At 39.7% G+C, this 18,411-nt stretch overlaps 1 protein-coding gene across 1 annotated transcript in view; it reads left to right on the top strand.

Moving 5' to 3' along the window:
• PIK3C3 (phosphatidylinositol 3-kinase catalytic subunit type 3) overlaps window positions 1-18,411 on the top strand; it is a 142,164-nt gene that overhangs the window by 94,319 nt on the left and 29,434 nt on the right. The window contains exon 22 of the mRNA XM_054031823.1: window positions 12,417-12,585. Coding sequence (XP_053887798.1) covers window positions 12,417-12,585 — 169 coding nt within the window. The remainder of the gene's footprint in view (window positions 1-12,416; window positions 12,586-18,411) is intronic.

Raw genomic sequence — 18,411 nt, 5'->3', positions numbered from 1 at the left:
CATAGAAGGCAATTACGTTAGTCAGGCATGACTTGCCCTTGGTGAATCCATGCTGACTGTTCCTGATCACTTTCCTCTCCTCTAAGTGCTTCAGAATTGATTCCTTGAGGACCTACTCTATGACTTTTCCAGGGACTGAGGTGAGGCTGACTGGCCTTTAGTTCCCTGAATCCTCCTCCTTCCCTTTTTTAAAGATGGGCATTACATTAGCCTTTTTCCAGTCATCCAGGACCTCCCCCGATCGCCATGAGTTTTCAAAGATAATGGCCAATAGCTCTGCAATCACATCCGCCAACTCCTTTAGCACCCTCAGATGCAGCGCATTCGGCCCCATGGACTTGTGTTCGTCCAGTTTTTCTAAATAGTCCCGAACCACTTCTTTCTCCACAGAGGGCTGGTTACCTCCTCCCCATATTGTGCTGCCCAGTGCAGCAATCTGGGAGCTGACCTTGTTCGTAAAGAAAGAGTCAAAAAAAGCATTGAGTACATTAGCTTTTTCCACATCCTCTGTCACTAGGTTGCCTCCCTCATTCAGTAAGGGGTCCACACTTTCCTTGACCACCTTCTTGTTGCTAACATATCTGAAGAAACCCTTCTTGTTACTCTTAACATCCTGTGCTAGCTGCAACTCCAAGTGTGATTTGGCCTTCCTGATTTCGCTCCTGCATTCCTGAGCAATATTTTTATACTCTTCCCTGGTCATTTGTCCATTCTTCCACTTCTTGTAAGCTTCTTTTTTGTGTTTAAGATCAGCAAGGATTTCACTGTTAAGCCAAGCTGGTAGCCTGCCATATTTACTATTCTTTCTACACATCGGGATGGTTTGTTCCTGCAACCACAATAAGGATTCTTTAAAATATAGCCAGCTCTCCTGGACTCCTTTCCCCTTCATGTTATTCTCCCAGGGGATCCTGCCCATCAGTTCCCTGAGGGAGGTACGGGGGAAAGAAAAGAAAAAATGAATCCAGGGTCTTTTAAATAGTATGTCGTCCTTCTTCTTTTTTTTTTTTCTTTTTTTTTATTAAATCAGGGAGCTAGGATTGACGAGATTGACTTTACAGGAGAAATCGTAAAACTGACACTATACAAAGTGCTGTTGAATGCATAAAGTAAACAAAATGAACATAGATTTTTTTCCCTTGTTTTTTACTGCTAACCATAGCTGATTTATTTTATTTTTATTTTGTTTGTGTTCCTTTAATATTGAGGCATTTGTATTTTTTTTTTTAGATTTATTTTAGTAAGCTCAATTATTTTTTCTCTGCCATGTATTGTTTCAGTACTGTAAAGAGATTTAGTGGTAACTAACAATGTATTACCAGTAATTGCGTTTAATAGATAAAAGTCAAATTGTGTAAGTCATATACCTTATCTTCTCTTTTCAAACTTAAAAGCCTTTCTGATACATTAATACATATTTTGGCAATTAATATACAATGTACCTGAGCCTATGTAACTTAAAATGTTCATATCATGCTTCAATATTTTCTGTAAAATACTTCAAAATAACAGCATTGCAAGCGATTCCTTTTGTATGAGAATAGCTATTGTCTTGCATCTCACAGAATTGAGATGCATTATAACCTGTCATTGATTCCTATACATTTTTAATTTGTTGCTTCCAAAGCCAAGATCAGGCACTATGGCAGCATCTATGTAATGGGACACTTTGTCTTCCAGCAAAATATTCCGTTTCAAACAACATCAACCGATCATTGCTGCATCAAAAATCGTTGCATATATAAATACTGGTACTTGAATGCCATCAGTCAATGTGCCCTTTGCTGCCTTAGAAAGAACTGCTAGTTGTGAAGCTGAATTGTAACAGACTGGATGGAACACATTTAAAAAGAGTAAAGTTCCCAGAAGTTGCATCTTTTTGAAACAACCATTCTTAAAACTTGTTTGTCTCTTCCATTTATTGAAGGCAACTGGTTTGGGAGAATTTTGTTGTTGTTTTGTTGCTTTTGTCGCCTCTTTTATTTTTATTATTGAAAGCATGGAGCCAGTCTGACAGTATCAGTAAAACAAGTTGCCATATGAACGTAATGAACTCAAGGATTGTACCAGCTGTGAACTTTGTGGAGTCTTACCTAGAATGGGGACCCCAGCCTGACATTAGGGAAAGAACACTGGTTTGCTGCATTCCTTGGTCTCATTTGGAGAGTGCTGCAAAGTCAGAACAGGATTGCAGGCCCCCAGACAACGGGGCTCTTGAACAGTTTCTTGTGCCTGATGCAAGCCCTGCAGTGTTCTCATTTCTTATTCATTGTTACAATTGGGTAGCCTAATGCAGCTCTTCTGAGGAGAAGACAAAATGAAAGATAGTTCGACTCCAGATGCTCCCCAAAAATGCTGCAGCCACTATAAGTAGATTTGCTGAAGTTACCAAACCCTATTGTATATAAAATAAAGAAACTTTAACACATACTTTAATCAGGATTTGAGAGAGAGAGTATATCAGCTTGTAAACATCTCCAAAACCAATTATCCTCCAAATTCCTCCTCAAAACTTCTTTTTCTGTTATTCCTACAAAACTAGCAGCCTTGCTGTTGTCCTGAGACCACTGCCTATCATGCTGACTAATATTGTTTTCTTGGATTCCCCTAGCAGTAGCCATCTATCTATTGTCTTATCCTTAAATTGTGAGCTCTTTAGAGCAGGGGACGGCCTTACTATTCTGTGTTTTATTAGGGTTACCATACGTCCGGTTTTTCCCGGCCATGTCCGGCTTTTCGGCAATCAAACCCCCGTCCGGGGGGAATTGCCAAAAAGCCGAACATGTCCGGGAAAAATACCGGCCGGGCACTTCCTCTCCCGCGGCTGCTCTGCTCCTCCCCGGACTCAGACTTTGGCTCTATTTAAGAGCCAAGCTGCCCGAGCCAGCGCTACCGGCTTCGGGCAGCCCCCGTGCCTCCGGACCCTGCGCCGCCGGACGGGCACTTCCCTTCCCGGGCTCCAGCTGCTCTGCTCTGGCGGCGCAGGGTCCCGAGGCAAGGGGGCTGCCCGAAGCCGGTAGCGCTGGCTCGGGCAACTTGGCTCTTAAACAGAGCCGAAGAATCGGGAGGAGCAGAGCAGCTGGAGCCGGGGAGGAGAAGTGCCCGGCCGGGGGCGCAGGGTCCGGAGGCATAGGGGCTGCCCGAAGCCCGAGCGCTACCGGCTTGACGGTTTGCTGAGCAGCCTCCAGACCTTGCGCCCCTGGCTGGGCGCTTCCCCTCCCGGGCTCCAGCTGCGCTGGGGAAGCGCCGGCTGGGGGCGCAGGGTCTGGAGGCTGCCCAGCAAACCTTGAAGCCGGTAGCGGTCGGGCAGCCCTTTTCACGTGGCTGGGAGGGAGGAGAGGGAGTTAGGGCGGGGACTTTGGGGAAGGGGCGGAGTTGGGGTGGGGTGGGGCCGGGGGTGAGAAAGGGGCGGGGCCAGGGCCTGTGGAGTGTACTCTTTTTTTTTTTATTTTTTAAATATGGTAACCCTAGTTTTATACAGTGCTCAGCACAATGGGGTTCTGATCCTGACTAGGGCCCCTAAGTGCAACAGTAATACAAATACAAGTGCAGAATATATCTATCTGGATCACCTTAAAGTTTTTGTCGGTGCGTTAAGATTTAACATCTACACACTGAATGAATTTTAACAATAAGCACATCACATTACACTCTCCTTTCTACTTCACTTTCCTCCTCAAGCACAGACTGTCCTTGTCCACATTAATAAAATTAGGACTTGCAGAATAGCATTGGTGGTAAATTACCAGTGGTAGCAATGATGGAGAATTAGGAATTGTAATTTTCCAGTAGAGGTGCAACCACCATGAGGTTTCTGTTGCTTTCTTTTAGCAGATGTGACCTTTTAGTGGTGACAACATAACTAGGGGAAACTGAATGCTACCATCCCATTTTCATGAGAGGAAGTTCCCCCTTTTGGCTGTGGCCCACCTTTCAGAGCATAAATTTAGCTACATAATAAATATAGGATCCTGGATAGCAATCTTTCAAAATTACCATGGAAGCTGTAGTTTGAAACAAAATTAATGCCATCTTCAAAATTTAAATTCAGAGAGTCAGTTAATTACCTTCCTGAAAATGGGGAAAGATGAATTTGGAGTAGTTTGAGGGGACTTTCAGCTTATTAAAATGTAAGAAGCCCTTTGGCAGTGTTGTTAAAAATCTAGTTTGCATTTGTGTGATAACTTTCATTCAAGGACTTCCAAATACTCAAGAGGCTTTAAGTAGTTAATCCTCACAACACTCCAGTGAAGTAGATAGGGGATGGATATCACAAGAAACAAAACACCTGCTAGTGAAATGTGTCTATCTGAAACGGCAGGGAAATCTAAATAGGTGGAGTATAATTACCTGACATAGAATTCAGCCAGAACACTGCTCTTGTAAAAAGTGTGGTTGGATCTTAATGATCATAAATTGCTGGGACCTATGTTTTGTGTCATATGAGCGCCTGCAGGTCCTTGTAGCATTTATTCAGTAGTGAGTTAAAGGAAAGACCATTCCTTGCAGCACTGAGTTTTTCTTGGTGGTCTCCCAATTTAAGTGCTAACCTGGTGTAATCCTACTTCAGTTTGCAAGATTCTGATTAGGTGACAATACTGGCAAAGCTGCAGGTATTAATGCTTAAGCATATGGGGGCAGAGTTTTAAAACTGAAGGGTTCTTTTTTTTGTTTATTTTCCCCTTCAGTCTACAGCCACAGCTCTTCATCTACCTGTATTTAGGGGGCTCAATGGCTATCACTTATATATAAGTGGGGCCCTATCAAATTCACGGCCATGAAAAACAGGTCACTGACTATGAAATCTGGTCTTTTGTGTACTTTCATACTGTATTATACAGATTTCATGGGGGAGACCGGCATTTCTCAAAATGGGGGTCCTGACTCAAAAGAGAGTTGAGGGAGGGTTAACAAGGTAGGGGAGTCATGGTATTGCCACCCTTACTTCTGCGCTGTCTTCAGAGCTGGGTGGCCGGAGAGCAACGGCTACTGGTGAGACATCTAGCTTTGAAGGTAGTGTCCCGCCAGCAGCAGCATAGAAGTAAGGGTGGCAATACCATACCATGCCACATTTACTTCTGCACTGCTGCCTTCACAGTTGGCAACACTGTGAAATTTCAGATTTAAAGAGCTGAAATCATGAAATTTACTATTTTTAAAATCCTATGCCTGTGAAATTGACCAAAATGGACCATGAATTTGGTAGGGCCCTATATATAAGTATCTAATTTGTAGGTGCAGTTTAATGTTATTCTGCTATGTAAATACTTGCTACACCACAAATAGATTCAGGTACAAACATGAAGTCTTGGTTAGGACTGTGCTGAAAATCAGGCGATTAAATGACCTACTTTTATAGATGGGAGAATGGAGACAGATCTGGATCCCAGTGCTTCTTTGGATTATATTTATTTGAGGATTTAAAATCCTTAATCCAGGAGAAGTAATTTGTTCCTTAAAGATAAGAAATGTATTTATATATTCCATAAAGAAAACAAATTACCTCCTAAAATTGGGAAATCAGAAAAGAAATTTCTATTATCGCGGTTAACTACATTTCCAGCTGTTCTGCATGGAGTGACTTCTGTACCCATTCAAATACCTTTTGATTGGATGGGGCTCCATGTGGGTGGACTCCTGTATCTATTTGCTTAGATAGGAATAAAACTCTGATCTCTGGATTCCCAGGTGAATGACTTAATCATCAGAGCATCTGATGTAAAGCTTCTCTCGGAGTTGAGCTGTTATAACAAGTTCAGAAAAGCTGGATTAGTAGCTAGAGCACAGGTGTGGTGTGTCAGTCAGAATAAATGCAGTTTATCACATGACAATGACACTACATTTGGAAGGAAGGGAGTTTAATTGTATCTGTAGAATACAGGATTTTTAAGTTGCCTTTAAAATAAATGTTTACTACAGTGTCCACACTGGTTCACTATTGATTTGTAGGGTGGGAGGGTTGATGCCTCTATCAGGCTTCCGGTCTTTAATTCATACAGATTGCTCTGAAAAGTACTGACATGGCTCTTGAAAAGGTTTTTTTCCCACCAAATTACCTAACTTCCAGGAAACTTTCAAATAAGTGTTTACATATTTTGTCAAGTTGCATAAAAACCATGGTAACTTCTGAAATGGGGTGCTGGTTTCCCCGGTGGACTTCAGCTGTGATTTTTAGCTGAGGCTATTTTCAGGCATTGCAATGTGTGTTGAGTCTGAGCAATTTAAAACAAGTAGTGTATTGAGGAGTACCACTTTTGGAGGAAACTGGTTGATTAAATTGCCAGGAAAGAATAGCTAAGATGTTTTTAGCTGGCTTTTTTACATCCTTCCCTACAAATGTGTCTGGGTAAATAGTTATATTAAAAATTAAAGGACTGTGTGAGAACTTTACAACTAAGGTCAGTCACAGCGCATGAATGATGGAAACCCTGAAAAATAATGCAAACGTTTTATTTTACTGTGATTTATAGTACAAAAATGTTACTTAGGCCTGGTTTACACTAACTCCCCAATTCGAACTAAGATACGCAACTTCAGCTACGTGAATAACGTAGCTGAAGTCGACGTACCTTAGTTCGAACTTACCGCAGTCCAGACAAGGCAGGCAGGCTCCCCCGTCGACTCCGCGTACTCCGCGCGCCGAGCAGGATTACTGGAGTCGATGGGGAGCACTTCTGGGTTCGATTTATCACGTCCAGACAAGATGCGATAAATCAAACCCAGAAGTTCGATTGCCTGCCGCCGAACCAGCGCGTAAGTATAGACAAACCCCTACATCAAGGGGGAAAAGAAGCCTTTACAAGCTGATAAAGTTTTAGATCAGTGTCATTTTATGCATAGTCCTTGTTGATTAATGAAAGTGGATATGTTACCTTTGTTTCACAGCACTACAGGTATTATTTAGTTATTAGCTATTTGCAGCACCCGTGGTGGGTTAGGTTTGTTCTGAACTCTTAATCCCCCCCCCCCCCCAAAAAAAATAAAAGTGTGGATGTTGAGAGCTGTGGGTTAGTGGTATGGACTTTGTCATGTAAGAGAGTGGGGGGCATGGGAGCCAAGGGTGGGAAAGAGAGAAGAGTGGAGGGATCAACCCAGTGAATTTACAGAAATGAGGGAAGAAAGAGGTGAGAGCGGAAGACTAAGTGGCAGAAAAGTCCATGGAGGTTGATATACTGAAGGCTGCAGGAAGTGCAGGTGGATGGGCGAGTGAGTGTTGCTAACGTTAAATGGAACAATGGTTCTTTTGTGAAATAGTGGATTTTGAAGTTAAAATGGAAGTTAGGGCTACCACAATGTTCCAGCTTTTTTAGTTTAATTAAATGCTACCCTAGACTTTCCCCAGTGTTTGTTTGATATGCACATCAAGGGTAAAATAAGAATGAGAAATGTACTAAACTGTGGTACTGTTTATATAAGGCAAAAAGTACTGAAAGGACCCTTTCCAGTAAGACACATCTAGTTTGTCATTTCTTTAAAGTATCTAGCAAGGTTTCCAAGTACAGGTATTTTCCACCCTTAAATACTTTGTAACTTCCCAGCATCTAGCATCCACTGATCTGGTTGAAGTTGGATAGGTGTTAATATCTTTGAGATGACCTGGGTGATGAGCTTTCTTCAAGGTCACAAAGCAAGCTGGTGGTAGAATCTGCTGTAGGACCCCCAAATCCTAACTCCTTATCCCCAGAACTAATTACTTAGGACACTGTCACTGCTTTTTAAAGTTAGACTCCTCCCTCTCTTCCCCCATTGGGCAGTGTCTTGTTTTTGAACATTGGATGGTCACTAAGAAAGGTCTTAATGTATTTAGTGTTGTGGAAGAGGTTTCAGGACCTCATTTTAAAAAAAAAACATACTTAATTCAGAGAAAAACAATATACAATTAATTTAATTGAGCAGAACAGACTACTTAATCTTAATCTTCAACAGTTACTTATCTGTAGGTTGCATTCCACAAAGAGGGAGCGCGCGTGTGCGCGCACACACGCGCGCGCGCACAGAAATATCCTTTGTAGGACGGTTAAAAATGACCACAGTGGATCAAATAAAGTGTCCACCTAGTTAATATCCTGTCTTTAGTAGGGGCTTGAATCAGATATTTGAGCTGTGTCTTGGGGCCTAATTCTCCATTTCCTTATACAGGTATAACTTGTTTGATCCTCAGAGTGGTTACAGCAATGTAAGAGTGCTGAGTTAGGCCCATCTGTGGCTCAGAATTATTTTTGTTCAAGAGGACTCAGACACTTTGCATTATTGTGAGAGTTGTGGACTAATCCCTGGTGCATTGTGAAGTGTAATTGGGGAAATTAAAACTATAGAGCAAGGTGCCAGAGGATCTTAATTGTTCAAGCATTATCTTTCATGGTTTAGTCCTGAAAACAGACTGTTTATTAAAAGAAAATTATTTGTATCATTAATTTATATAAACCTGTGTCAGTGTCAGCTGTTAAAATGTTAATCTGGTTTGAACTACATTTTTTAGAAACATCTTAGTTACCTATGCAAATGTATTAATTAGCATCTCTCATTCTGTGTTTACAGCATTAAATATAAACATATTTAGTCACAAGAGCTTCTTTTGTTTTATCCACTTGTTGTCTCTTGACTCTTCAGGATGACAGGTTTGAATAAATGGACAGAAAAAAGAACCCCTCAAACGTCTTAGTTAAACATACTTTATTACTTTGATATATATCAAAGCCTACTTCTTTAAAAACTAAGTTTATAAAAATGAACTTTAAAAAGTGATTCACTTCACTGATCATTCACTTTATTGGGTCTTTGAAATTGTTAAGAAGGCTTTTTGAGCGCCAGGCTCCTTACGGCTGAAAAACTAATGATTGTGGCATTTGCCAATTACTGATTGTTTTGTATGCTAATTAAGCATCTTTGTGGTCTCTGTGAAAGCTGGCCATTATTAAATGTATATATCTTGGATTGAAGTCCAGGTTCATGAGTTGTTCATCCAGTGATAAAGTATTCAGGGAGGCATGGCTTTTTGAAAATATTAATGGTTCTGATTTTTAAAAGTGGGCACCTAAAAGCTGTCAAAACAGGGCACTTTTTACATTCATAACAGGGCCTCCCAGGGGGAGAGGGGGGCGGCAAGTGGGGCAATTTGCCCCAAGCCCCGGACCCCGCAGGGCCCCCCACGAGAATATAGTATTCTATAGTATTGCAACTTTTTTTATGGAAGGGGACCCCAAAATTGCTTTGCCCCGGGCCCCCTCAATCCTCTGGGCAGCCCTTGTTCATAAATATGGACTCTGGATCTTTAACTTGAGACATCTATTTAAAAAAAAATCTTGCACATATCTAATTTTGAAAAAGACTTTCTAGATGTATATTCAGTATGAAATTATACCAGGTCTCTTCCATCTTGAATATACTTGGTTTTAAGATCTTCCCCCCACGTTACCCGGGGTTCTTTCAACCCAAAGCTCTTGGTAACTTTTACGCTGTGCGAGGTGGTGTCAGGAAATAAATCAGAGGAGACACGCCGTCCGACCGATAGATGGCTGGCACCAACAAAACAACAGAAGAGTGCTTTCACTTAAAGCTAAACTTAGTCTCAAGCACTTACACACATCCGCAACAAGATTAGTAAAACACCCGCAACCCTTGATAATTACCAAAGCTCAGTGTGGCTTTTGAGTGACACAGCGGCAGGCTTCCGGTGGCCAAATCTTCCGTCTGCCGGTGGGGACCGCAAGATGTATCCAGAGGGAGAGTCCAAAAGATTCCCCAAATGAGTCCCAACTGTCTCAAGCTTTTTCCCCTTATTTATACATTAGTAATAGAATGACGTCCCTTAAAGAAACCTTGTTAAGTAAGTAGTTTCAGTGATCAAGCAAGAGGTTCCTTCTGATTATTGATTAACCAGGTGTGGGTTTTTCCAGAGTTTGCAGCCTTGAGACCCCAATAGACATTCCTGGGGCATATCTTACTCTTTTAAAATGCATGTGTCATAACTATAAAGGGAAAGGTAACAGCCCTCCTGTGTACAGTACTATAAAATCCCTCCTGGCCAGAGACTCCAAAATCATTTTCCCTGTAAAGGGTTAAGAAGCTCAGGTAACCTGGCTGGCATCTGACCCAAAGGACCAATAAGGGGACAAGATACTTTCAAATCTTGGTGGGGGGAAGGCTTTTGTTTGTGCTCTTTGTTTGGGAGTTCGTTCGCTCATGGGACTGAGAGGGACCAGACATCAATCCAGGTTCTCCACATCTTTCTAAACAAGTCTCTCCTATTTCAAACTTGTAAGTAAATAGCCAAGCAAGGCGTCTCAGTTTTACTTTGTTTTCTCAACTTGTAAATGTACCTTTTACTAGAGTGTTTATCTTTGTTTGCTGTACTTTGAATCTAAGACTAGAGGGGAGTCCTCTGAGCTCTTTAAGTTTGATTACCCTGTAAAGTTATTTTCCATACTGATTTTACAGAGATGATTTTTACCTTTTTCTTTAATTAAAAGCCTTCTTTTTAAGAACCTGATTGATTTTTCCTTGTTTTAAGATCCAAGGGGTTTGGATCTTGATTCACCAGGAGTTGGTGAAAGGAAGGAGGGGGAATGGTTAATTTCTCCTTGTTTTAAGATCCAAGGGGTTTGGATCTGTATTCACCAGGGAATTGGTGAAAGGTTTCTCAAGGCTTCCCAGGGAACGGAATCCATTGGGATGGTGGCAGCGGACCAGACCTAAGCTAGTAGTTAAGCTTAGAAGTCTTCATGCAGGCCCCCACATTTTGTACCCTAAAGTTCAAAGTGGGGATACAGCCTTGACAGCATGTATCAGCAACTTCAACACAATTCTTATCAGGAAGGACATGGGGTCAAGCTGCCCTTTCTGTGGCACCCAAAACTCCCTGCCCCCCACCTGCCTTGGTCAAGCAGAGACTGTTTAATAGTTTGCTTTTAACAATAAGCCATAGTGGTTTTAGGCACTTTACTGGTTTGCCAAAGTCTTCCAGTACACCTATGCCCTATAGTTCATCCTCTTGGCTGTTTCTGTCTAGGTTTAAATTACTGTAATGATGGAACTTCAACTTTTTCCACTGAGAAACTATTCTACTGGCTAATAGACTTCTGTAGAAAACCTTCCTTGTATTCAATTTAATTTTCAAGATATGAACCTCCTCGGACAACCCTAAATGATTCCTATCCCGTCTCTTCTCCGCACAGTGCTTGTTTCAGAAGGTTCTAGTCTCGCTTCATCCTGCTTTAGTCATCATTTAGGCAAAAACTCACTCATATATATTGTTCTTCTAATGGTTTCTTATAAATCAAGTGTCTCTAGTCCATTAATCATTGTTGCTTTTCTGAACTCCTTCCAACCTTGTTTACGCACTTGGGTTCAGTGTTGTTGGAGATAGTTTGAACAAAAAATCATGAAAAATGTATTTGCTTTTTCATCGAAATATTGAGCAGATCTATCACTTGGACAAAATGGGGAGATTTTATTTCCCCAAAAATATTTTGCAAGAATACCTTTTTTCTAATGTGTCATTGACTTATGCCAGTTAGCAAGTAACAATAAGATAAGTATAACAGACCTCCTAGAGAGTGAGAAATTAGAATTTATTCTGTATATATGAGAGGTTATTGAAGAACTCTTCATTTGTAGCAGTTTACAAACTTTCTGATGATTTTTAAATGTTAACTATCTGTAAATATTGGTACTTCATTGGCAATGCACACTTCCCAAGGTGAGGTTGAGAGTTGTAATAATTGTTAGTACCACATGAGATAGTTTGCATCTCTCGGTAAACGGTTAAAACAACCACATTGACAATGCTGTTCATTTTTTTTTATTACAAACAAAATGTGTGAATAGAATTCTAAATTTGCATAGGCCCTGATCTTGCATAGACTTAATCTGTTCTTACAGCCAAAGGTGTGAAAAGATCTGTCATGGTTCCTTGTAATGGCTCACAGCTAAGAGTGCCAAGTTCAGGTCAGAAATCAGAGCAGACACCCCAGACTGATGGTATATTGGATCATTAGATTTCACCTAGCCAGTAACAAAAGTGTACTCCTGGATCACTATATTTTTACCATGGAGCCACAGACAGTCCCCTTTAGGCTCTTTGGAGCCTATTTTACCACCCAGACAGACTGGCCTGCCGTCTGTTTTTAGCATAGCGTGTGTCCGTAGATTTCACTTTGTTGAGCACGCGACGCCCTACGCTTTGAAGTCTGTGTTCCTCCTTGCTGAGCAACTTTAGACAAATTAATTCACAACTAAAACACAGCTAACACACATTGTTCCAGGGTTAATTAAATATAGAGACAGCAATCACAGGTAAACGTAGTGTAAATGTAATTAACGAAACATGTGCCATGTGTGACAACATCTTCCTTTGTTCTGTTCTAACAAGTGGATACAAAATAAAATTACACATTTGCATTTTTCGCCTAATACAGGTAAACTGTTTCACATCGATTTTGGTTACATTCTGGGTCGTGACCCTAAGCCTCTACCTCCCCCAATGAAGCTGAATAAGGAAATGGTGGAAGGTATGGGAGGCACTCAGAGTGAGCAGTACCAGGAGTTCCGTAAACAGTGTTATACAGCTTTTCTACATCTCCGCAGGTAGCAACGCTATTTCTGTGTTAACAATTGCTTGATCGACGGTGGGGGGGGGTGCCTTTTCCCCCCAAAAAAACATGAAAACTTATATATACTCCTATTGGTGTCCATGATGCTATAAAGAAGAGAGACTAAGAGATGGGAATTCTTGAGTTCTAATCACGCTTTTGGCACTGACTACCCTTCTGTAGCATTTGTCATTATAAAATATCTTCTGTCCAAAGATCTCAAATTTCTTTACAAACATTAATTTAGCTTTGCAACACTCCTGCAAGGTGGTAAATGATTGATAATGTATTCAGGAGATGTGTTCTGTTGCTTAGCAAATCTTAGAATGTTTTCTGGTTAGCCAAATTGGTGTCTCGGGTTATCATTGATGAAATACGGAGCCTTTCAATTCTTGACTACTGCTCCCAAATTCAGATTAGTAACAGCCAAACACATGTATCCTCTGTTGGCTGGTCAGTGGCCTACGTGAGTTGACTTGGTAATCTTACTCCTGTTCCTGCAGAATAAGTATTCACTTCTCAGAATCCACTATCAAATGTTGGCAATAGTAGACTCTTCAAAAAGGTTTGAACAGGCATAGAAACTAAACTACCACACTACCTCCTTGCCACTAGAATGTCCTCTTTCAGGCACAGGATAGGAGAAGCTTGCATTGCCATTGTCTGTCTTGTGGACAAATAAGACTTCTGTTTTCCATTGCTAAGCACCTTTTACCATGCCCTACAAAATTCATTTAAAATATGTTGCCTGGTTTGTCCTTTGGGTGGCAGAATGGCTCAGCTTTGCCCTCCAGTCCTGTTATAACAGTGAGCAGGTGAACAGTTTCCTCTATTTGCCAAGTGATTCAGGAAGTCTTCCTTGGAGATATACAAATTCCACTTCAATATCTGGATTGTCTAGTATAAAATACGCCAAAGCCTAGAAAAAAAGTACATTGAACACTGATGATCTTAGAAAGGAGGCAGACAAGATAATATGAAATAATTGCTGAAGAAATGTAAAACGTTTTCTGTCTTATTGAAAGGAGTAAAAAAGTAACAGCCTTTATAAACTGTCATTGATAATGGATTAGCAGCAATTCAGCACAATGAGAAAACAAAGACAAGTTATTAATCAGCAGCCACAATAACTCCCATCACTCCGGAGAATAGTCATGAAGGGATTAACCTCTGTACTCTGCATGCAAAGTACAAGTCAAAATTGTTTGAGAACTGAAGTTATTATACAAAATTACTCATTTCCTATGTTTCCATAGATTCTTTAAAGAAATGTAAGTTGATGTTCGCTATTTCAATGGAAAAAGCTTTTAAATTTCTGCAAGATTATCCATTGAATTAACTAGTTAACACAATGATTGGCAACAGAGGACATATTTAGTAGCATGGTGTGCACTGATCCAGTAATTTTTATACAAAATTAGCATTTTAAAATGTTAGTTGAAATCCCTAGGATTGTAGTTGTATTTGAAGATAATTTATTTCTTCAATATATGTCGTTTAATGTGAAAGTATTTTTATTATACAAATAAAAAATATTAACTTGCTATTCTAGATAGATCTGTCATGTTCATAGAAGTTCTTAGGCTCTTGATGTGAAAGGCTTAAGGACTATACTATATGGATCTTAATAGCACATTCTTAGCATCTGTGACTCAAAATAACCGTTAGCAGGAATGTGTACTTACAGAGAAGGCTAATGGATTAGAGAATGGAGGACTAGGCTGTTATCATTGTGCAGGCTGGCATAAAAATGTGTTTGATACACTGACAGTTGTATAAAGTAATCAGGTTATTTAACCTATTTTTTGCTTTTTAGCCAATTAAGATTGAAGCAAATTTTGTATTGCAAGTCTAATTTTCATTCCCATTCACCCCAAACTTCACCAAAAGAAAAACAAAGTCCCGGAAACATCACATGCTGGTATAAAAAACAGATGTCATAGTGCTGTGATATTAATAAAAAAAGTTCTTGTCCATTACTTTTTGAAAAATTTCCTAATATTTCTGTGGCTTATCTCCAATGTGACTTGGCTTATGATGTCCAGTTTAATTTTGTTGGCCTTTCTGAGAAGTGCCTTTGAGGTGTTTTGTCTTGTTTTGTTTTGTTTGTAATATTTGTGTTTTATTTTGTTTCAGATTATTCCTGGGGCAATTAGATTTGTATTCACTCTTTCATAAGTTTATTATTCTAAAGTAGATGGGAAATGGTAAATGAGGGACTCATCAGAGCGAGAGATATATAGGCCATGACTCAACAAGGTACTTAAGCACATACTTAAATACCTGCTGAATCAGGTCCTTACTGGTGAAGCATAGAAACTCCATGACTCAGTCACATGAAGCAAGGAGTAATGTAAGAGAGAACAGTTTTGGTGCGCATATAGGAAAAAAATGTCTAGTTAGCATTTGTTGGCAGTGATGAAGAGAACAGGTTAGAGAAACTTCATAGAGATTCCCAGGTTACATATCTACTGACCTGCAATATGAGAGTTTGAGAAAACCTGAATGTCCTTCATGAAAATGTGTTTTGCTTTGTTTATGTTTTTTGTTTTAATTGATTGGGGCTTTCTGAGTAAACAGTCTGACATAAATTCAGACTTCCTCTCTCTTCTTCCCCCCCCACCCCCCAAACATGAATTCAGGACCAGTGCTTGTAAAGTGCTTGTACTGGTCCTGAAAGTGTTTTTATTGATTCACATAAGTGTGATTAGGCCTGATAAATTGTGAGAAATCCAAACTTAAAATTGAGTCAGCCTAGATGGAATTTATAATTTCCTTCTAACTCAACGGTGATGGGTGTGGTGGTGTTGTGGTGTTGTTTTTTAGAAGCCAAATTATCTCAAATCTAGAGTCAATGATTTGTGCTTCATAGATTGAAAGCTTGGAAACAGTTTCTAAGTTTTTGTTTGGCATGCTAGCATTGCTGGATGCTAATAATTGCAAGTGAGGCAGAAGGATGGAGAAAAAAATAAAAGATGGTAGTTGGAATGATGCGGTGATTAAGGTCCACTTAATGACTCAGCTTGCCAGGAGTGGGAACAAATACTGTACGTAGTTCAAAAGTTGTAAATGTTGCTGGTGGTTTTTAAGATATTGGACTTTTAAAATTGTTACTGATTCCTTTTTGGTTTCAGGGAAATCCGATCTAAGGCCAATGTAATCCCTCTGTGAAATCATCCTTGGTTTGTAGGAGTTGAAGGCCAAGAAAATCAAGACTTTAAATGCACGATTATAGGGATTCTCACATCTTTCAGCCCTATCCCCATATTGTTAGGAACATATGACTTGAAGTTAGCTAATGGAGTACTGCATTCTTGCATGGTTTATTGAAGAGCCTAAAGGCTCAACTGGTTTAGGACCCCAGTCGGGAAAGAAGCCTGTAATAGGTAATAAGACTAAAACTGAGGTGCATTTAGGATGTAATGTTAACAATTTGATTTGATCTGAAATACTTATAAGAGCACAGCAGAAGTAACACAAGCCTTTGTCTTTAGGAAAGCTGACACTGAAGGAATCTGAAATTGTCTAAGGAGATTTTTATAGTGTTTTTATGATGTATTTGAAATCAAGTGCATAGAAGTGGGAAATATAGAAACAGTTGGAAGGGCTGCAATTGAAATGCATGCCAGTAAAATCCAAATAGACAGAAGGGCAAAAAGTCTAGTTTGGCTGAGCAAGGGCACAGAGCAGCATGAATAATGAGCAGAAAACTTATTGCTTTTAAAATATAAACAATCTGGTTAGGAAAATTAAAACATGTAAGGATAGTTGAAGAAACAAAAAAGTGTGAAATTTTAGATTGCTTTTCAACTAATTCAGAAGGGTTATTTAAATATTTATGGTAGAAAGACAAGACCATTTTTTTTCCCCTGTAAAAACAACTTCAAATATGAATGTGAGATTTGTTAAAGAATCTTGCTTCTGCCTATAAAAGAGGAGTGAGAGTTTGTAGAATACTCTTTAGGTGTTAGTATGCAGATAACAATGGGGACTCATGCAGCTCTCTAAAACTTTGGACATTAATGAGGTAGAGTGTTCAATCCATATAATATACATTTCACAAATTTTAAAAGTACATGAATATTCTAAAAATATCATATTTTATTTCTATGACATTGATGATTGGTTGGATTCCGGAGCTGGCAAAAATAACAGCAGTGTCCAGAAAAGGGTCTTGAAATGTAATGGCTGAATATTTTGGTTTAAGGGCTAGATTCACAAAAGGGAACTTTGGCATTGTAATGCTTAGGTGGAGCATGCTCAGTACAGAACCTGCAGAGAATTTTAGCTGCTGAACTCTAACATATGTCTGCTGAGCATGTGGGCACTGAGATGATTCAAAGGCTTACAACTTGGGCAAATGTGGGCGCATTTTTATGAGGATTGCAAAAGACACATCGCTAACACCCAGGCAACTGCTCTGCTGAATACCATGGCTCTGCTTAAAAGAGGGAATAGAGCAATAGAGTTTCTCAGCATAATGGTTGTAAGATTTTTTTTTTTTTAAGCTGTCCAAAACTTATCTTTCCCTAATGTTGTTTCAACAGTTACCAAGAAATCACACTACTCCTTTCAGCCCCTGCAAAAAAAAAACAGCTTGAGGCAGACTGAGCATTGAAAACTTCAGCCTGAATGGTTAAACTTTGCAAAGTTGAGGCATTTATAAAATAGGTCTCATAATGGAAAATGTCAGGTAAACTTAACTGTAGGCAGCGATTATCATCTCTGCATATAATCAGATTTCTTAGGTTTGCACACAATGGAAACGTAAACATTTTGATACATAAGAGGGTACTGTTAGTTCATAAAAATAAATACGGTTTTATGATCTGATTGTTTTCTTTGGAGATCAGTTCTCTCCTTTCTTCTTTTGTCTGATACTAAAATGATCAGACAATTTACACATTGATGCATATGATCATTGTCTTGTTTGTATTCAGAAGCTGTACTAAAATTATTTCGCTCTTTTGAATTCCCTTTCCGTCACCTTCTAAGCTCCTAAAATGCTTTTTATAAAAAGCATCTTCCAAATTGAGTAGGTTCACATTTTTCCCCAAAAGGGGGGAAAACTAGTTCTGTGGCTAGAGTAAGGAAGGTTCCAGTTTGTTGAACAGCTCGGAAATTATCCTCTAAAATAATGACTTCTAGTTAATTTCCTGCAATGGCAAAATGGTGGGTCTTTAAAAAAAATTCATGAGTACTTCCAACCACAGCATGTTAAATTGGAACTCTGACAGCTGCAGTGCTGTTTCTTTTTAATGGTGATAGATGACCTTTTGTGTTTCAGATGTGCAGCATACTTACCCACGTTATTACAGATTTACTGAGCAGCTGCAGCCTTAACTCTGGTTAAACCAGGTGGTTAAGGGACATATTCATCCTATTTAGACATCTTCCCATACAACATCTTTAAAAAAAATCTTTTTTTATTTGTAAAGGGGGTAAGGAATGGTGTCCCTAGCCTCTGTCTGTCAGAGGATGGAGATGGATGGCAGGAGAGAGATCACTTGATCATTGCCTGTTAGGTTCACTCCCTCTGGGGCACCTGGCATTGGCCACTGTCGGTAGACAGGATACTGGGCTAGATGGACCTTTGGTCTGACCCGGTACGACTGTTCTTATGTTCTTAAAGACTTCAATAATGTTAAGAATGTTAATTTAAGTAGATATCAGTTTTGTATAGCTATTGCATGGAATGTCCCTTTTTAAAAGAATACACTTTGGGGTTCCTTTAATCTAGTGTAATTCTGTATGTCAGGTGGAATAGAAAGGTACAAAAGAGATTCATGTTCTTGACTCCAGAAATATTTGCTGCTACAAT

Source organism: Malaclemys terrapin, chromosome 6 (assembly GCF_027887155.1).
Source record: "Malaclemys terrapin pileata isolate rMalTer1 chromosome 6, rMalTer1.hap1, whole genome shotgun sequence".
NCBI classification, from domain to species: Eukaryota; Metazoa; Chordata; order Testudines; family Emydidae; genus Malaclemys; species Malaclemys terrapin.
The sequence above is the reverse complement of the archived record's forward strand: the minus strand, read 5'-3'. Positions and strand labels throughout refer to the sequence as shown.